Below are 21,609 nucleotides of genomic sequence, written 5' to 3'. Positions count from 1 at the left end.
CTCTGGTCTGGGTTATTGAATGGTTGGTGAGAACATTCTTAGAGACAGGAGAAGGGGAAGCATTTGGAGGGAAAGAAGGAGTGTGATTCATAGCATATTGGGTATCAGGTTTCCACAGGACATCCAGATGGAGGAAGCTGGTGTGATTCTGTCAGGTATCTTTGACAAGGCCTCGGGAGCCAGGTGGAGTCAAGGATATTGGTGGAAGATATATTAGCGAATACCCTATATTTATTCCTCTCCTGTTCTATACAAGGCCCCAGGTTAGATGAAATGAGATATCAGTCCTCCAAAAACCCAATAGCAGAAAAAACACTTCACTTAATGATTAAGTACTGGGCTTTGGGGTCAGCCTTCCTAGGTTTGAATTGGGCTTTATCATTTAGTAGGTGTGTGACCTTGAATGATTACTTAACCTCTCTGTGGGTCTATTTCCTCCGAGGTAAATGAGGATAAAGAATAGTAATAGCTCATGGTGGTGCTGAAAGGGTTAAATGAAGTTCCTGCCACAGAGGCCAGGATGGTTCTCTAGGGGAGATGAAACTGAAGCCAAGTCTGGAGGGTGGACAGAATTTAGATGGGTGTGTTTTGGAGCTGCACCAGCCGAAGCACAAAACCAAGAGGCATGATGTGGATGGGACACATAGGTAAAGACTCTTGGCATGCTTTATCTCTAACTGTCATGGTTTTTCATACTGTATTTTTCAATTCTTACCATGCCCAACTGAAAGCAGAATAAATGTCAACTTTCCACATCTGGAAATTGAGTCCCTCAGAGATTAAAAAACATGCCCAAGAGTAGCCAGCCCATAAATGGAAGAGTCAGAATTCAAACTCAGGGAGTAGAATCCCAACGACTGTGCTTGCTGAGCCACTCATGTAGCTTCCACGGGCTTGGAAAGCTTGATGAACGGCAGGAAGTTTAGTTTGACCTCCATTCAGGTAGAGAAAGAGCAGTGGGAGGTAATGTTGGAACCACACTCGGGTATTAGATCACATGAGCCTTGTTTAGCCTCACATCTGTAATTTGGGCATTCTTCTGTGGACAACAACAAAGCCATTGAAAAGACTGCTTTAAGTTGCCTTTAAAGACTGTTAACCTGGCAGCAGCCTCTGGAATGGTTTGATGTAGGAACCTTCTAGAAACAAGGAGACAAACTGGCATACTACTGTACTGGTCCAGGCGATAGTCAGGGGGTCTGACTTTCTGGGCAGAAGCACTGGAAATGAAAAGAAAGAAGTGAAAGCAAAATATATTTCAGAGATGAACTGTAGGAGGCAATGGATACATAAAAGAGGCAATGGTGGTGGGCGTCAGTGATGACCGAGATTTGGGATGTGGGTGCCTTGAAGGACTGTGATGCCTGAACAAAATTCAGGAAGAGTTGGTGGCAAAAGATGTCTATCCAACCTGTTCACCTTGATTTTACTGCAGCTGACACACAAAGAAAAATATTTCAGAAAGGAAATGAGGCCCAGTGGTGTGACTCACAGGCAGGAAGCTCTAGGGTGGGTTCTGATCTCAGTAGGATCCAGGTTTGGCTGTGATTTTAACTTTCTGGTGGGTATGACTGAACATTGCCACTCAGCAATGTATACACATGGAGTGTTTAAATAACTGCTATCAAGTTTGCATTCCAAGCACCCTATTCAGGAATCACTGGACAGAGAAGGAAAACCTGATCTTGAGGGAATTTGAAACCATTGAGAATTCGCTAGCTCCAGAAAATCCACTGCAAAATGGCTTAAACAATAAGGAATCTATAATCTCATGTAATGAACCATTCAGGGGTAGGTCAGTCTCAGGGACATCTAGCCTCAGCTCTTCTTCCCCACAGTTTTCTTGGCCCATGCTGTGTGGTTCCTGGCAATAGTAACCCCACTAGACAATGTTCATCACAGGAAGCTCTGGTCCTGCCTCTGTGCCTCTCTCTACTAATAAGATGACCTTTACAGAAAGCCCTGCCCCCCAACATCCCCTCACTGCTCATTGGCCAGGACTGGGTCACATGTTCATTCCTGAACCAATCCCTAGCAAAGCCCTTCCCCACCATTCTCTCTAGCTGAGACCCCAGCTAAGTGCTGAGCCCTGTGGGAGATGTGCAGCTCGGGCTGTGCATCAGAGAAAGTAGGGAGGAGCTGTGGAATCTCCGTTTCCTCCAACAATTTTTCTAGTTTTATTCGATATTTATTATGGTTGTTTTTTTTGCCCTAAAACTCAGTCCTCTTGGAAAGGTCAAAGCACCACCTAACTCAGATGGATTTGGGTGCTTCCGCCAACCCTGGTAAAGGCCGGGATGGGTTGTGTCTGTCCTCCCATGGGGAGGATTTACATCTCCACGGCTCACTGGCTGGTTGTGCACACTTTGGGGGCAAATGCTGGCTCTCGAAAGGGGTGCTGTGGTTCTTCAGATGCTCTGTGGAGGGCTCTGTATATCTGCTGTGCCCAGGTTCAGCGACTTTCAGAAGAAAGACCAGAGTTGTGTAGGATGAGAATACCATATATCCTCCCTAAAGAGGGCGTAAGAGAAGGGGGCTTAGAGTCCCATAAACTTTGTTTTCCTGAGAAAATGACCTGCTTTCCCTTCCAGTTATGTTTTATACCTTCCTGGTGGCCAAAAGCCCACCCCCCATCAAAGCCACATTAGGACATTAATGGGGATTGGGAGGTTCTGGCTGCAGGAAATGTTAAGGAGCTGAAGAACGTGCTCTCTGTCTCTGTGTTCTGTTCCGTCTTTATGCCATCAGTCACCCCACAGGAAGGGGCCACGTGGAACCTTCCCAGCCCTGTAGTTTTACTTGGCTGGTCTCCAATTTCTCCACTGAATTCATCTCTGAGTATGAAGAATAAGGTGCTTAGGAGGGTGAATATTTTCCACTCTTTGCCTGACAATTAGCTATCCTAATTTTTGTTCCTCTCCCACACAGCCGGTCCAGGACCCACCCATGGCTTCTCCGAGGATCCCAGCAATGAGACGCGATATGCAGTCCTGCCCACCACCTTCCCAGGCACAGGCCAGTCACAGTGCCCTCCGATTTGGGGACAGTCCCACCAGCCACGTGCTATTCACACTTCCTCAGGAGTTGCTGAAACCCAGGTATTATTTCACTTTCTTGCCTCTGTGCCCACTCAGAACTGACTCTGCGTTCTGCCCCAGAGAAGACTGTCACTAATGAAGGTGGCATTATTGTTTTTGATAAAAGAGGGTGCCAGTCTGCAGAGGACCCTCCCACCCTCCATTTGGAATACAAACGTGACAGTGTACCACTAAGAGGCTGAAACCATCAGTTCTGCTCCCATTTAGAATTGACACTGTTCTAAAAATAATGCTGGTATTTCTTTCCAAAGCTGCTATTTTTTTTTCTATGATAAATCACCTTTCTATTGTATTTTATAGTAAAAAAAATCATCCTTATAGGTAGACTCAATGTCAAATAGATCCTAGTGATTGCATTCGGACTTTTTGTGCTAGCAAGTCATCTCTGGGGAGGAGGGAACGAGCAGAGACATTATGTCAGGAGGAAGTAGAGAAACAAGGTCTGTTATTTTCAGGTGCTTTGAAGGAGATATAAATTAAAAGTTGCTACAAATTCCTTCATGACATATACAGATGCAGCTGGCTTTAAGATTGGACTTTAAGTGGCCATTCCTGCCTGGTCACTTAGTGGCTGTGTAGCCTCAGGAAAATGTGACAGCTCAGGTTCTCTGAGACCAGAGGCCAAAATGGGATTAGCAGGCAAGAGATATATTGTAGGGATGACCTGCGAGAGATCAAGTACGGGAGCAGGATCAGGTAGGAGAGCCTCCAGGCTGCGACGCAGACCTCATACCTGTAAACAGAGACAGGCAGGAAGGAGCATCCAGTGGGAAGAGCTTCCATCTGCAGTGCAGCTGAGAAGGAGCCACCCAGGTGGGGCATCCCAACCAGAGAACACCCCCTAGAAGAGTCGAGTCAGCAAAATACAAGGCCTTCATGCCCCTACCCTGTGCAGTCATTAGCTGGGAACAACCAAGGGAGCTGGAGGAAGGAGACCTCTCCCGAGTGCCCAGGTGGGTCCGAGAATGTGGCTAGTGGTTGTCACCAGTCAGTGGGCCCGCAGCAGGCTCTCTCGACAGGACCACCAAGTGTCTTGACTCCATGGCCATCATTGGCTTTTAACTTGCCTAAGCCTAAGCATTCTCTCTCGAAATTTGACATAATTATATCTATATCACAAGTATTAGCCAATGGCTAAACCTCTCCAATCCTCCAGTTTTCTCACCAGTTTAAATGGGTTGATGATGCTCTAGGAGAGGTAATGGCTTGTGAGGAGGATGGCCCCAGATGGCCCACTCAGTAAGTCAAGGGTGTCATTTATTGGCATGTGTGAAGGCCAGAAAGGAAGCTGCCCAGTGGCTCCACCTCTCAGCCCACGGAAAATCTCCGGATCCCTGATTTGCCAAAACTGTTCTAGTGGAAGACCGAAGCAGGAGTGATTGTCAACTCCAGCCCCCTTTTGTCCTGCATCTTCTTTCTTTCTCAGCACTTTCAGCAAATTGAGTTATCCAGGCTTCTTCTGATGATTCAGCCTTAGTGCCTTTCCTTCCAAGATGAAATCCTATGTAATAAATGGGAAAAAAAGCAACATTTTGAAAGACAAGTGACTTAGAAAAAAATAGTCATCAGTAAATATAATTTTAGTTTTTTTGTCCCAAGTATTGTAGCAATCGTATTTTTAAGGAAGTTGTAAGGCTTTCCTTTTCTGTTGTTTCATTTTGAATTATGCATATGCTAGCAATTGTTTTGACTCTTCTCTATGACATTATATCAGTATGTTAACCCTCTGGTAGATTAGTATTAAACAGCTACTTAGCTCTCTGCTTTTCCTACCAATTTTCTACAGTATCTTAAACTGCAATTTGAATCTACTACTGCCTTTTTTGGGTGTGGGTCTTTTATGAAAGAGAGTTGCTTTAAGAAAGTATTCTGCGAAACAAATGTCAAGCTTGTAATCAAGCCCACATATGTGAAGCACTTTAGTTCTGTAGCGAGTTTAATATCCTCCTTAAATTGACTAACCCTTATTCTCCAAACCTCCGCACTAGCACATAGACATACCAAGAGAAATATTGAGCTATGGCACCATCTGGTTGGTTTAATTTGACAAATAGAGATTTCTTTTTCATTTTGAAGAACATTGCCCTCCAGGTAACTTGCAAATCTGAAGGATAAATGTGTATCTCAGAGTTCTCTCAGCTGCACAGTAATAAAAAGTAAAGAGAAGTACCAGTGTAGGTTGTTTTCTTTCCATTTCCATGTTCTGCCTCCAAATTTTCCTTTGCCATTCAATTCAGTTCAGAACTAGTCAATGTCTGCTATGTGCCAGGCACTGGGTATACGGCTGTAGGCAGGCCAGAACCAGGCCCTGCCCTCTGTCTCTTGTGGAGTGAGACACTGAACATGAGGAGGGCTGGAACGGCCCACAGATCTCCATGTGGCCCATCACCTTCTTCCTGCTGCTTTTACTTAGACTCTCAGTGGACCTGATAACTGCAAGCCACGCAGAAAGTAAGACGTCCATTGCTGCAGTCCCAGGGCCTGGCCCAGTGCCTTGTGTAGAGTGCAGACCCAATACATAGTTGTTGGATAGATGTATGGATTAATGAATGAATGTGACTTTTCATAGAAAGTAAAGCTGACCTAGCCAGCTGTACAAATGATGTTTAACCATCATGCAAATGAACAGTAACTTTCATTAACTGCTTTTACTGCATGATACTTGCCTAATTCCTGTTCTGTCAGGTCTTACAAATTTAAAGATGGGTGGGAAAAGGTGGCTCTACCTTTGCATTAAATATGCCTTAAAGAAATAAAATGCTTATCTGATGCTTAAATTACATACTTGTTATTCAAGGTGTCCTCTCCTCTTCCCCAACAAGTTCCCTTTACTTAAATGTATACAAAACACAATGCATATTTGTTGGGTTTAACAAGCACAGGCATGCTCAGACATATTTGTATACCAGTCATCTCAGCAGCATTATTCACCTTAGCCAGAAGGTGGAAGCAACCCCCATGTCCATTAACAGATGAGTGAATGAATAAACAAAATATGGTATAGGTGTACAATAGAATGTTATTCATCTTTAAAAAGGAATAAATTTCTGATACATGCTACAATGTGGATGAATAGTAATGGCAACATGTTGAGTGAAATAAATCAGACATAAAGAGATAGCTATTGTATGATTTCATTTATATGAAAAACTAGAATATGCAAATTCATAGAGACAGACGGTAGATAGGAGGTTACCAAGGGTGAGGAGAGGAAGGAGAAATGAGAGTATGTTATGGGTGCTAGGTTTCTGTTTGGCGTGATGGAGAAAGTTCTGGTAATAGACAGTAGTGAGGGAAGCAAAACATTGTCAGTGTGACTAATCCCACCAAACTGTATGCTTGGGAGTGGCTGAGATGGGAAATTTTATGTTATTTATATGTTTCCACAAATTTTTTAAAAAAAGAATGTAAAAAGACAATGACAACTGAATGTAGTCTATAATCCTGGACTGGATCTAATAATGGAGGAGAAAATGTGCAAAAGGACATTATTGGGAGCATATATAAATTGGAATATAGGCTATAAGCTTTATATCAAAGTTAGATTTCTTGAACTTGATAATTATACTTACAGTGAATATCCTTGTTCTTAGGAAATGTATATGGCCATGTTAAGTATTCAAGGAACATGATATACAACCTACTCTCAGACTTTTAGAAAATAGATTGATAGATGGAATGAATGAATGATTTGGCAAATGTGGGAAAATGTTACAAGTTGGTAGATCTGGGTATCTGGGGATGGGGAGTGGGTATATTGGGGTTTTAGGTATAGGTTTTTTATTGTTTTTCAACTATCTTATAAAGGAAATTATTTCAAAATAAAAAGTTTTTTATTTTTAATTGAAAATTAAATTTTAAAAAGAGAGAAAAAAATATATAAGCTTGCCCCTTCTTACCCTCTGCTGAGATGTATACTACTAGTTAACTTTGCCATAAAAGTTCCTCTTTATGCCCCAAGGCAATAAGGAAATTGTATCGCAAAACCTTTCAGAACTCATGATGATTTTTAAAAGTTCCCAAGAGATAGGTCATTTAATAAGCCTTAGTTTATTCATTTGAAAAATGGCAGTTTGGGTGCTTGTTTCCAGCTCTGAGAGTCAGAGAAACACTAAAATCCTCTATTTCCTTCTTTACCTTTTGCTTTATTCGCCTCACAGATCATACTTTGCTATGGATGTGCAGACGACATCATCCAGAGGGCTCGTGTTTTACATGGGGACTAAGAACTCCTTCATGGCGCTTTATCTGTCAAAAGGACGTCTGGTCTTTGCATTGGGAACAGAAGGGAGAAAACTGAGACTTAAAAGCAAAGAGAAATGCAATGATGGAAAGTGGCACACGGTAAGAGCTCAGGCTGCATTAGGACCTCCAGTTGGTGCTGAAGTCTCTGTTTGAGGAGCAGATAAAAGGAGCCCAGCATTCTTCCCAGGCACAAAGCCCTGGAAGGAACTCATGTGGTTGAGGGCCCTGAGTGTACCATCTTGGCCCCAGAGACCACTACACATGCCGTTCAGAGATGTCGTCCTAGCCAAAATTGGCTTCACCCCCTGAGTCTTCAGTCCCCTCCACACATCCTGGAGCTGCCACTTCCCCTTGCCTACTCCCACTGCTGCTTCTTGAACCATTTCTCTCCTTCAGGGCCTATTTTCAGGAATTCAGGTCCCTCTCAGGGCCTAATGCCTTCCCTGTAGCTCAAGTGAGAAGACCCACATTCCTAGCATCCTCACTCCTGCCTGAAGGCACCCAGATTTAAAGAAACACAGTTTAAGGCAAAGAGGGACCCATATATATATATATATATATATATATATTTTTTTTTTTTTTTTTTTTTTTTTTTTTTCTGATAGGGAAACTGAAACTAAAAAAAAAATTGAGTTACTACCAAGTCGCCCTTAGTCATTCAACAAATATTTAATGAGCTGACCTCATGGAGCATATAAACAAAAAATATCCAATATAATGTTCAATGCTGGTAAGTGTTCTGAAATAAACAATAAAGCAGATAAGGGAATGACAGAGTAGGAAGACAACTTTTGATAGGGCAGTCAGGGAAGAAGGTGACAATCCTAAGAAGTTATGGGCAAGGTGTTCCAGGCAGAAAGAATAGCAAGTGCAAAGACCCAGTGGTGGGAGCTGACTGAACATAAAAGAGAGTGTTGAGAAGCAGGGCTAGCAAAAGAAACCTTGAAGGCCAAGGTAAGGCCTTGGATTTTATTCTGATTTTCTCTGAGGCTTTTGAATAGTCTTGAACGGGAGAGTTATATGAACAGATTTATATTTTTTAAATCTTCTTTAACTGAAGAGACTAAAAGGGGGCAAGAGGAGAAGTAGGAAGACCAAATGGACGCTGTTGCCTTTCTTAGAGAGGCCGTGGTGGGGTGGAGAGAAGTGACCATCAGAGATACTCTGAAGGTAGAGCCCAGATGGCTTACTAGGGGATTGAATATCACCTGTGAGAAAATGAGATTTTCAACCAGCAGTTGAGCCAGTGGTAGGGCTTTTACTGAGATGGAAAAGATGGAGAGGAGGTAGGCATGGCCAGGGAAAAAAAAACTGTTTAGGGCTAGGGGAGACTAGGAGTTCTGCTGAGGAAAAGTTAAGGTTGAGTTGCCTGCTAGACATTCAAGCCCAAGCATCACTAGGCAGTAGAGTCTAGAGGTCCTAGCTGGGCGTATGAATTTGGGGGTCATGAGTGAATAGTCTCATAGCCGTGTAGTGGAAGAAACCACACTAGCTCCACATTTTAGTAAACATTGTGAAATGCTTGCTCCACTTGATAGAACGAAATCAGCCCTTTTCCCCTTGTTCCAGATCCCTGATCAAGGGCAAGCATGATTTGGCCTCCTCTCACCTTTAGGCAAACTATTCTTTCTTCTTTGTTACATTTGTGTTTGTTTATTTTTTACTTATGTGCCTCTGGGGCTTCAGTTGTTTGTCTTTTGTATAAGTTCCCATATCAATTGTATCATTTTATTGGTTCACTCTTGAGCAAGAACCAGTTTTTTTAGCTTAATATTTAACATAATCTTCCTAAATAATGAAGCTAATGACAATACTGAGAGGGAAAATCTCCCCCTTTTTTTTCACATGGGCAGGCACCGGAAATTGAACCCAGTTCTCCGGCATGACAGAGGAGAACTCTGCCTGCTGAGCCACTGTGGCCCGTCCCATACTTTTAAAAAGTATTTGAGGGAACAGAAAAACATTTAAAAAAAATTTTTCTGTGACCACTAATAAAATGCGGCACCAACTGTCAAAGTTACTTATAAATTAATTAATTTCCTTTACTCTTAAGGTGGTGTTTGGACAAGATGGAGAAAAGGGGCGCTTGGTTGTGGACGGGCTGAGGGCCCGGGAAGGAGTTTTGCCTGGGAACTCCACCTTCAGCATTCGGCCCCCCATTTCCCTGGGATCATCCCCGTCAGGAAAACCAAAGGTAAAGAGTTATACTTCAGAGCTGTAGATGAACACAGCTCACCTTGTAATACAATCATTCTAATAATACGAGATCCTCAGGATCCTCAAAATACTATAAATGATTTTTTTTTAATATCTTATTAATGTCCAGAAGTCCCACAGAAAAGATACCTATTCCCCATCCTTAACCCCTCTTTTTTTGGGTGGGTGGGGGGGACATGATCCGATAATCAAACCCGGGTCTTCCGCATGGAAGGTAAGCATTCTACCACTAAAGCACCCGTGCACCCCTTAACCCCTCATTTTTAACTGCAGGTTGAGATACAGGCTCCAAAGGAGTGAATATAGGGCTCCTTCTTGACTTTGTAAACATAATTCTCTTAGTTTCACTTCAAAAATAGAAGCTTTAGGTTATAGAAGGAGTTTTTTGGTTACGATAATGTTTTCCAAACTTTAGTATTTTGTGCTGCCTTCACCATCTTCATCGTATAGAGCTGAAATATTTATTTAGTAGTTTGTACCCAACGGGCTCACTATTTGGTTTAAATTTGTTTTTAAAGGATCTTTTTATCACAACTGTAAATGGAAACCAAATATCCCTTACCATAAGTAGTAGGTAACCATAAAAATAAGTATTATGAAATGCTTACCACGAAAAAAAAACAGTGTTTTAAAGTTTAGCTAGATGGTGGCCTGTGAAAAACGGAGCTTCGCAAGTGATCAAGAACTGTTTAAAACACACTACACTAAACTGTTATTTGATTCTTGTCCTAATCAGAAGGCTGGAAAGAGAATTGAAAAAGGAATAACTTAAGAACTTAATGTGTGTTTTAATATTATTTAATATCCTAAATAACATAAGATTATCTCAAGAATCAAATTTGGGGAAATGTTGGTCTAGGGAAACTCAAAATTCCCTGTATCTCTGAGAAGGAAGGGAGCTTGGCTGGACTTGTCAAATTCAAAGGCTCTGATTGGGCCACAGCTCCAGGGCAAGAGCTTTTGTAAGTGCCTCCTCCCTCTGTCCCTCTCAATGCTGCCAGAGAGGTAGTTGCACTCTATAATTGTCTCACCCACCTATCTTCTCCTAGATTCTCCTTCTCCCACAAAGTTAAGTAAGATGGTTCTGTCAACCCTCGGGCGTAAGAACTGTCCTCCACCTAAATGGATGGCAAATGTTCTCCCCCTCTTGCCCTTTTCCTCTGGAGCTGGTAGCACATTCTGGTGTGGTGTTGCTTGCAATGTGGGAGGCAAGGGCCAAGACACAATATCTGGGCTTTGAAATAGAAGTGGCACAGCAGGTCCTGAACCACTTGAATATTGTACTGGGATCTGGGACAAAGCATCAGCAAGTAAAAGTATAATTTTGCTTTACCTCAATCTCTGTATCTATTTCCCTCTCAGAAAGGACGATAGGGTGGCTATTCAAGGGTACAATTTAGGTATTCTTCTGACCTGGATAAATTGTCTTAAAACCACTCTCCTCATACCCAGCATCCTGATATCTGGGGCATTCAGTAGCAAGCACCCCATTTGCTACTTTCTTTACAAGCCAAAATTCCTTTCACAGCCTTTCTTCAGCCTGAGGGCACAATACATTGTATTAGCACTCCTCCATAACCTTTCAAAGGGCAGGCAACTTCCAATCAAACATATCTTGCTTCTGAATACTAAAATCTGCAGTCTGCCTATAGGGATTAAATGTAAACTTTGGGCCTCTATCATGGAGAGTCTGAACTTGGTTTTAGATATAGACTCTTCATTGCACAATGACCAATCTGGAGAAATTAAAAATTTCATAGGAAACCAAATCAATAATTTATTATTGACACTGGTACCACATCTATCTCTAGTAGTACCATTTTCTCTTAACTATTATGTCTTCTATCATGTAGGGTTTCAGAATCCTAAAAGCCTTTATTCTAGGAGGAAACTGAGGAATTTTATTCAATGACTCTTAACCTAAGGATTCTCAACCTTTTCTGAGAATCTGATCAAAGTTACGGTCCCTCTCTCCAAGAAAATGTGCATACAGAGAAGAGCTAATGTATAAGTTAAGGGGTTGCAGAACCCTGGAAGCCCATCCATGAGCCTATGGAGGCATAGGACTCCATGCAAGCCCCCTGATTATGCACACCGAGTTTTATTTTAACTCTATAGCACTGGTGATTTTTTTTGGTGGTGCACTTAACCCAATGATGCAGAGAGCTTTTTCACGCTTCATTATTTTCGGAACTTTTGGCCTCTTTAGTCAGTCAGCTGTCTAGCATTTAGTTATCACACTGGCTCATGAAGCCCTTAGAAGTAGCTTGTACTTAAAAAGAGACAGTGAGATCTGTGAACCCTAAGGTGGAAATTTCCTCATGTTGCTGATCTGTCTATGTGGACCAGAGTCACATCAACCTCCCTGTTCTTATTCCAGCACAAGCTCGCAGCCTCCTCCTCTCCTTGCCCCCTATACACACCCCACGTGGTTTGGTGGCACCTTCAAACTTTGACGAATCACCAGACATCTGGTATTCCGATTTCTCTTGGCACCATCGGGCGGGGGGGTCGGGGGTGGGAGGGGGCATGGCAAATGGAGCAGTCAGGCTCGCCTGACTCTTTGAAGCAAAAGGATGAGTCCCTCCCTTTCTTGCTGACAAGCTGCCCCTGCTCTTTACCTTAGCTCCCCCTTCATTTCTGAGAGGTATGGGTAATACAATTTGCTTTTTCTTCTGGTTGGTTGCAGAGCCTCCCCCAAAACAGCTTTGTGGGATGCCTGAAGAACTTTCAGTTGGATTTAAAAACCTTGGGTACTCCCTCTGCGAGCTTTGGAGTGTCACCCTGCATGGGTGGTTCTTTGGAGAAAGGTACTTTCTTCCCTCAAGAAGGAGGTCATGTCATACTAGGTAAGGAGCAGTTGGGTAGAACTTACTTATGCTTTGAGTCTTAAAAACTCCACACTTTTTCTTAAATATGATGTTTTAACTTGTTTTTTTTCTCTTTTGAAAGCAAATTCTGTGCATTTGGGGCCAGAATTTAAGATTGTTTTCAGCATTCGCCCAAGAAATCTCACTGGAATCCTAATACACATTGGAAATGCTGGGAAGCATTTATGTGTTTATATGGAGGCAGGAAAGGTATGTAATAGTCTGATGAAATGGGAAGGTTATATGGATTTACTGAATTTACTCCAGATTCTATTTCTGGAGACCATAAGTTGATGAAGTTATGATAGAAAGTAAAAACCAATCATGTAGTTAAGAGACTTTATTTCAGAGCTTAATTAACATTTTCCTTTAGCAAGTAATATTATCATGTTTTCTATTCTTCATCTTTAAAATTGGGAAAAATCAAACAAACTGGGCTGAATTCCAGCTCCACCTCTTAACTGTATGGCCTTAGGCAAGTTACTTAACCTCCTTCAGACTCAGTTTCCTTATCTGTAAAGTATGTTAGTAATTCTTGTATCTTAGGGCTTTCATTGAAATTATAGAAGCTGGCCATCTATATTTGTTTTTTCTCTTCCCCCTTACCCTGACCACATCTCTTCTTTTATTCATAAGGCCAGTACCAGAATGAATGGAATGGGTTGTGTCACCTTTCACCTCTGCGTGTCACACCCATGCCCATGGCTCTGTGCCCATAAAGCAGTTTCAGACTCTCCTTATTCTCTCTATACGATAACCCAGCCTTCCCGGCCATGCTGGCCTCTGGGGCTCCACACCAGCTTCTTTTAGTTCCTCCTGGATTCGTTCTTCAGTTTATGCTTCTGCTGCCTCACCCTTTCCATCACTCACAGGCCTGGGCCATTATCTTATTTTCAACCATCCAGTTGCATCTCTTTTCTCCTCAAGAAGTTTCCTTAAAACCACAGTCTTCCAGAAAGCCTCACTTAGATAAGGCCTCAAGTCAAAGATTGGTAATATCTCACTTTTTTCACCTCCATCAGTTCACAATTTATTCAATGTAAGAAAAAATAATCTCAGAGGAAAATAAAATAGCTAAAATTCCTAGAGCACTTTTTAAGTCTGAGCAGGTCTCTGCTAGCCCGGAAAAGCCAGCACTTTCCTTTGCTAGGGGATAGAGGGAAGGTGGCTTTTCAGAAGACTTGGTAAAGAGTCTCCAGTAAGCAATTGTGGAAAAGAAAGAATCACACACACACACACAAAATTGAAATCAAGGACCTGATGACCTTCGTAGCAGCAGGGACATTGTTTAGCTCAAAAATTGAGCAAGGAGAGGCTATAATCAAGCTATATGCAAATTACATGTAAATAATTTATAAATGGGCTTATTTTAGTCCTCTCAGTTCACTCACCTTGATTCAGGCCTTTGAGGATCCTAGAGGAGACCCTGACCTAGAGAGTGGGAATGGGGGCCGGTGCACAATAACATGCTGCGTGCCTGATACCTAATGTACACCCTAAACTAATGCAATCGCTTTAAATTTCTTGGACGAGAATGCCTCTCTAAGTAATGCATCCATTGCTTTATTATAATTGGCTGGCCCTCGCAGCAGGGTGTAAGCCTCAGCCAGCATTTTTGCTCCCCAAATTTCACATGCCCTTCTACGCAGTACCACTTTCATGAATTAATTGCTAAGGGGGATCCTCAATATTAATCAGTAACCTTTCAGTAGGGCCTGATGGGGCAGGGCTGCTTGGGAGGGAAGGGTACAATGTCATTGGCAGCAACTGCAGACAAGGCCTGGGGTTGGCAGCTTGCTTGCCTGGAAGGAATGCAGCAGAGAGATTCTTCCAAAGCATTGGGCTCTGTGTCATCCCTGGTCCAGAAGAGGGGCCAACATGTAAAGTGCCCTTAGGCTGTCAGGCGGCAAGGGTTGGAAAGGAAAGGTGGCAGGGGAAAGTTGGCACCGCCTCCTTCTCTGAAGGAAATAAGGAAATGCATGTGTGTTCCAGGTCATGGCCTCTGGGTACAGTGAGGGTGATGGAATCTTTACATCAGTCTCCCCAAAGCAGTCTCTGTGTGATGGACAGTGGCACTTGGTGGCAGGTATGACATCTAGCAGTCTATCATTCATGCATGGAAACTTTCAGACTCTTTCCATCTTGACTTGAATACCCCAAATACAACCTTAGTCTGTCCATCAGCTCATTACTCCCTGACCGTGCCAGCTATCAGGCTGACAAGTCTGTTCTCAACTCCAAATGTGCTTTATATAATCCATGGCTGCTGCCTCCAGATCTCAAAAGTACACTGAGGTATTTTGGTTTTGTTGTTGGTGGTTTTTTTTTGCATGGGCAGGCACTGGGAATCGAACCTGGGTCTCTGGCACTGTAGGCAAGAACTCTGCCACTGAGCCACCGATGCCAACCCTTGCTTTTGTTTTTGAGCTCAGGAAACTGACAAGCTGTGTTTATTTTCTTGAGGTAGTTTAACATTGTGACTTAGATTTTGAGATCAAAGAATGGAGATCAAATCTCAGTTCCATCCCTTACACTACTTGGGCAACTTAATTTTTTCCCTTTAGTTTTCTCATCTGTAAAATGGAGGTAAAAATAATGGAAGCCTCCTAGGGTTGTGAAAATTCAATTGGATTATATATGGAAGTATTTAGCATGGTATTTGGTATATAGTAGGTGCTCAGTAAATATTTCCTTTTATTAGTATATTGTGAAGGCTCATTTTGGGGTAATTTTTGCCAGCAATTAGTTAATAGTGATGCAAACTATTAAACGAATCACAGTGTAGAGAACAGGCATATCCTCTCAAATATAATCTACTCTTTTATTTATAACTTGTAGATATTAGTTTGAAGATATATCAATCTATATTGGCCAAAATTACCTTTTGTAAAAAGTTATTTTGGCTAATTTGAAAGCTACTTTGCAGCTTGCATCTTTGTAACTAGCTAAGATTTTTAACATAAGAGGAATTTTGTTTAGAGGATCAAGAGCTACTGACCCTGGACTCAGTTTTCAGAAGTCATTGACTTCTTGGAAAGTAGCTGAGATCCTATGAAAGAAGCTTCCTATGAGGAAAGCTGAGATCCTGGAGATAGCAGACCAGAGCTTGAATCCCACCTCTTTCAAAACATAATCAAGTATTCCTGGCAAGCTCCTCTATTAACCACAGTCTCTTATCTGTGAAATGGGGAGATATCTTCCTCATAGACTTATTTTAAGGATTGAATTTGATGATGTTATGTGGAAGCACCTAAACACTGCCTGATGTTCAGAAGAAGTTAGTTGAATTTAAATCTAGGTCGACCAAACTCCTTCAAACAGTGTTTCCATGGGGCCAATAGGGATGAGTTAAAATGAAGGCAGTGGAGACACAACATGTATGTTTTAAACAGTGGGCTCTCCTTGGGCAGTAGACTTGACTAGCTTCTTTTCCTCCAGTCACCATAAAAAGAAACCACCTGCACCTGGAAGTGGATACAGACAATAGCTACAAAGCTAAATGGTTCATCTTCCCACCTGCCAGCACTCTGGAGCCACTACACATTGGAGGTGTCCCAGGTAACTCTTGCCCTGACTTCTTCCACACCCCGTGTTGTCCCATGTCAGCTGTTAACATTTTCATCTTAACCCAATAAATATTATAACCCGGTCCATGGTGGCTAGCAGGGCAGCCTTTGACTGGTAGGTGAGGATGCCGAGGCCTGCTGCTCCAGTACCTGGGGAAACCCAGATGCCAACAATGGGCCCATTTCAGGGCAAGCCCCGGCCACACTGTTCCTGCTCCCCCTTGTCTCAATTCTGCAGTGTCATCAGCATCTCTTGAGAGGCTGCATAACCTAGAATTATGATATCAACAAAGAACCCAGAAAGGGGCTGAGACATGGGTCTCTCCTCTCCAGACATTTAGTTTTACTGCCGGCTTTGTGAGGCCAGAACAAGAAAATCAGGCAGGCTGATTTTTGCCTGGAAATAACCTTTTCATTATTTCACCGTTTTATGGGCCTCCAGTGGTTAATTTTATAGGTCTTTCATAGTCTACAAAAAGCACAAGAATTATTATCTATGGAATTGGGCTGTGGAATCTCCTTCTCTGAAGAGCATGAAACCCAGTTGTTGATTTTGCACAGTAGGTGGTGTGTCAGAAGCTGCCCGAGGAGGAGGAGATGCACTGGGTGGGCCACGATTGAGACCATTTTTTAAAAATAGAGCGTGCATTAATTTTGGCAGCACATGTTACCATTAAATGCCTCTCCCTTTCTCTTTCAGCCAATTTGAAGACACTGAAGCTCCCTGTGTGGAAACCATTTTTTGGCTGTCTAAAGAATATTCAAGTCAACCATGTCCCTGTCCCTGTCACCAGAGCCGCAGAGGTCCACGGGGCCGTCAACCTGAATGGCTGTCCTGACCTCTAACACAGCAAGGAAATTCACTGCCCAAAGCACTGATTCGCCCAGCCACCTCCTTCACCCTCTTTGAGATCATTCTTGATCTTAAGACACCATCTGGACTGGCTTCATAGCAAATCTTATTTTGAGTTCTGACCATATACCTGTCATTGGGCATTTTTGCATTCAGTGGTACATATATATTTTATATAAAAAACCCATTTTTTCAAGAAGATGAACCACTTGTTACATGCTTTTGGTACTATTTTCCATTAAAAATTAAGTCTTTTATAGAACATTATTTTCCACTTATTAAAAAACTAAAGTATGTTTTAAAGCACTTTAAAATCACAAAACTTTTACAAATGTTAAAGGATGATAATTTATGGAATTAAATAAACATGGTATACTTATAAATAATATTTTATTAACAAATAACAGTGCCTTCCTGCTCAGTGTTCATTGTATCAGGTGCTCAGCTACCTGTTAGATGTGCTTCCTACAACACAGGGGAACACACACTGATGAGGTAATGTGCATGCTCAGTGCTGGGACCACCGTGAGGGATGAGAAGTGATTCCTGCCCTCTTAAGGAATGTGCAATCCAATGAAGAGGCAGATCATGTTCATAAAATGGTAAATAACTAACAGACTGAATTAATGAATCCCTAATTCTATTTGGCTCCCCAATCCTAGACTTCCTCAGTCTGCTACCAAGTCTGGGATATAGCTATCAGTTCTGGGAGGACAGGAACTCTCGCGTAGGGGAGGTGAGATGGATACACGTACATAATTAATGCTTTGTAGCACAAGCTAACAGAAGTCAATGGGAAGGAGGGATCACCTCCAGTTTTATCTGAAAAATAAGGAAAGATGTACTAGTTCAATATTATTCAGTATCATTTTCCCGAACAGGACTATGGCAACATTTCTGTATCTTCTACATAGTATTTGTGCAGGAGAAAAATAGCAAATAATTCTAAAAATTATAAATAGTAATCCTAAATGATGTCTTGATAGCTGCATATACTACAACTCTGAAAATGAGTCAAAAGAGAACTTAATCTGGGGGGTGCAAAGGTAATTCAATGGTAGAATTCTCACCTGCCATGTGGGAGACCTGGATTCGATTCCCGGTCCATGCACTTCCAACAAACAAATGAAAAACCAAACAAAAATTCAACAAATGATGCTGCAATAAGTGGTTACTCACATGGAAAAAGAATGAAATGTGACCCCCTGTGTACAGCATAAAAGGAAAAAAAAGAACTTAATCTTCTATGACCCTCCACTGCTGTCCAACAGACATCCTTTCTAAGAACCATACCTATATAAAAATAGAATGATCACCTGACGTCACAGTCCCTTTCACAGGAAGCATCCTACAGAAGCTGGGCTGTGGGCCTTCAAGGAGGCTAAGTTTGGAGGTTGAGAGACCTGACTCTAAATTAGGTGCTTCTGAAAACATTGCTTTTCAAATGAAAAATCCACTGGGCAGTTACCACCCAGGAGCCAAGCCTCCCCTCGCCTCAAGAGCCTCTGTTTCCTGTCTTTGTCAGGGCTACACTACACCAATAAGTCTCTTCCCTGGGTTCTTGATGTTAACCTAACTGAATCTACAACATTCATTCGTGCTAATTACTTTTAGCACTTCCTAGAAGCATTACGAAGGGCAGCTAATACCAGTGGTTTTGTCTCTATTTTGTAATAGCTTGGAGAAGTGCTGCCCTTCCGCCTTTACTGATGAAAATTCCAGCCACCAGAAAGCAGCAGAGGGTATCACAGATGGAATGACAGTTGAGGAGACAGAAAGCCCTCCACATGGCTAGTCTCAAATTCTAAATATGCATTCTGTGAAAGGAATGTTTATAGCAACTCAACTGAACCATCATGGAATTTATTTGTAAACTGTAAAGTGCTATACAAATATTATTGCTCTTGTCTTCTTCCTGGCTCACAGGCTCACTGACACTGGGCTGCCTGTGGTATAAGAGGCTTAGTAGGGACAGTAGGATGACAGGTTGTTGACTCTGACCAGGCCACTACAGGTCCCCAGCTGGTTCCATTTGGGTCAAGTTGGGGATGGGGATGGGTTTAGGTTATGATGAAGCCACCAGCACAGCTGCCTTGGCAATGGTCATTCTAGGGATCCAGAGTCACTCTAAAAGCAATCATGTGCCTTTATGCGTCTGCTTCCTTCAGCATCTCTCAGGACATTTTTTGTTACATTTTTTAAAATTGTGGCAACGCACAACAAAATTTCCCATTTTAACTATTTTTAAATGTATACTTTAATGGTGTTAATTCCATTCAAGATCACAATGTTGTGCTCATATCACCACCATCCATTACCAAGACTTTTTTCATCACCCTCAAGGCACCTGAACCTCACTTCTCAAAACACCCATGGTAACCACGTCAGAGGCCGGTGGCACAGGGCAGGGCATGCTGACTGTCCCTGCCTCCCAGACAGGAAGTGGTCCCACTGCTCAATGGAGAACTTTCACTCTGCTCCTTTCTCTACCCCCACTCCCACTCCCCAGAGTTGTCCTGTAAAACCCCAACTTCTGCTCTGCCACCCACTTTAACGCTTCTCTCTTCTAATCCCCTAGTTATTTGTTTTTAACTAATTCCAACTTTGGGTAGGTCAAGGCCAAATTTTTCTTAGGACTGATGACTTGGTTAATTTTATAGAATATAAATGAGATGAGGAATACTATTTACTAGAAATGTTTTTTTTTCCCTTGCTTATGAAGACATATATGACCCCAGAATGTAAAATGTAACTTTCCATTGCTAGAAGGTTTTATTCTCTATAAATTTTGAATGTGTGGATTATTTTACTCTACACTGAGTCACTGATAAAATGAGAATTAGAAGTTTCACCCGGAACTTTCTGTATCACTTCATTCTCCATGAATACACACAGCGTAGCACACACATACTGATTAAACCATCCTTTGCTCAAAAGGCATTTGCTATATAATTAGTAACTTTAGTGGTTTCCCACTAAGGGAGCATGCATTTCTGGACAGTTATAATGGAGCTGTGATCTGGTGGTGTAGCTCAAGCCTGTTGTCCATTCAAAAGGAAAGCTCTCAGAATGTATTTGCTAATCCTGCAGGAAAAAAGCTTCCTCAGAAATGAATTCTAAATTCTGGAAAATAAGTGACTGAATGTATCTAGCATTCAACTGCAGTGCTGTCAAACAGAGAACAAGATCCTTACTTTTCATGTTTTTTCCAAGGAAGACATTGTCCTCGAGTGGCAGTGTGGGGTCAGGAAAGACTGTCAGGAAACTGAAGCTCACCGTAGGACTTTGGGTGTCTTCCTGGACTAGAGTCCAGATGCAGCTCTGACAGATCCTGACCAGCCCAGCTCCCAAATGGGATTTGTCTCCTGCTCCTTAGTTCCCTGTGATGACTTTCCTTCCACCTCCCATGGTAAGAGGAAAGCCCCCCCACCCCCACCCAGGAAAGCCCTAATTCTGCCCCTTGGAGAAGATCCTTTGCTGTTAAAAGTCACTTGCATCTGAGCCACTTCTTGCTCCCTTGGATCTATACTTTCAGCTGAGGTGTAAGCATGCAGGTCTTCTGTCACGTAGTTTAGAATAGTCAAGATGTTTGAAAGACAGAAAGTACCTCCAGTACTTCACAAGGCGTCTCTGAGAGTCATTGGCAATGATGGATGTAAAATGCTGTGAGAATATCGTTGCTAATACTGCTACTATGGACAATACTGTAAAGTTAGAAGTCAGATGCTTCCCTATGGCTTTAATTATTTCTAAGAAAGGAATGTCAATGTCCAAAAAATACATAAAAACCAAGACCTAACATGTTTCCTATTCTACTTGTGACTTTTGTGTATCACCTTTTCTGAGTTGCCTTTCTAAGGAAGCAAACAATGGAGGAATGTTGGATGACGCCACAGTGTTATATATTATGTTGCTGTGTGATAAATGAGATGTATTTCAAATTAAGGAAAAAAAAAAAACTCCTGTAGTAGACATAGGATTTGACAATATTGCATCTGTAATATAAATACTTGTTTTTCAAGAAGTCAGAGAACTCTTGGTATGAGCAGCAGCTCTTTTCCCAAAACGTCAGCATTTATATTCTAGAGTTAGCCTCCTCATTTTGTCAGTTTCCTAGCTTATCTTCCTCTTTGCCTTTCTATCTGAGAGGGCACACTGAAATGTCTTCTTGTCTTCTTTTTTTTTTTTGGTCTGAAAACATATGTCCCCTTGAAGTTCGGTAAATGGCTAGGCACTTGAAAATAAGATAGATGAAGATCCTTACCTGATATCTTACACAAAAACAATTCTATGTGGATTAAAGATTCAAGTGAAATAAATACAACAAAAAAATGCAGAAGAAAATGTTAGGAGAATTATTTACATAATCTTAGTTGGAGGAGTAATTTTCTAAACATGACACCAAATAAAGAAATTATAAGGAAAGCATTCATAGATATGATCATGTAAGAATATTAAATGTACATATGGCAAAACTGAAAAAATACATGTAACATATAACAAAACACCTGTAATATTCTTACAAATTCAGAGCTCTTACAGATTAGTTAAAAATACACCCAACAGCAAAATGGCCAAAAGACGTGATAATTTACAAAAGAAGAAATATGAATTGCCATTAGCTTATAACTATCTCAATCTAATTAGCAATCAAATAAATGTAAAATATGAAAGACATTACTCTTATCCATCATATTGACAAAAGTTTTTAAATAATAGGAAAAATAAATAAATAATAGGATTGTATATTGGTAGGAGGA

At 41.7% G+C, this 21,609-nt stretch overlaps 1 protein-coding gene across 3 annotated transcripts in view; it reads left to right on the top strand.

Annotated features, from left to right (window-relative positions):
* LAMA3 (laminin subunit alpha 3) overlaps positions 1-17,215 on the top strand; it is a 318,755-nt gene extending 301,540 nt beyond the window's left edge. For all 3 annotated transcript variants that reach the window (XM_077135789.1, XM_077135788.1, XM_077135790.1), the window contains 8 exons: positions 2,929-3,098; positions 7,259-7,442; positions 9,397-9,537; positions 12,250-12,409; positions 12,513-12,640; positions 14,423-14,516; positions 15,869-15,988; positions 16,697-17,215. In XM_077135789.1, the coding sequence (XP_076991904.1) occupies positions 2,929-3,098; positions 7,259-7,442; positions 9,397-9,537; positions 12,250-12,409; positions 12,513-12,640; positions 14,423-14,516; positions 15,869-15,988; positions 16,697-16,842 (1,143 nt within the window). In that variant the 3' untranslated portion in view covers positions 16,843-17,215. The remainder of the gene's footprint in view (positions 1-2,928; positions 3,099-7,258; positions 7,443-9,396; positions 9,538-12,249; positions 12,410-12,512; positions 12,641-14,422; positions 14,517-15,868; positions 15,989-16,696) is intronic.
* The last annotated feature ends 4,394 nt before the right edge of the window (positions 17,216-21,609 follow it).

The sequence above is a fragment of the Tamandua tetradactyla genome, chromosome 18 (genome assembly GCF_023851605.1).
Source record: "Tamandua tetradactyla isolate mTamTet1 chromosome 18, mTamTet1.pri, whole genome shotgun sequence".
NCBI lineage: Eukaryota > Metazoa > Chordata > Mammalia > Pilosa > Myrmecophagidae > Tamandua > Tamandua tetradactyla.
Note: the sequence above shows the minus strand (reverse complement) of the source record. Positions and strands in the feature narration are given on the sequence as shown.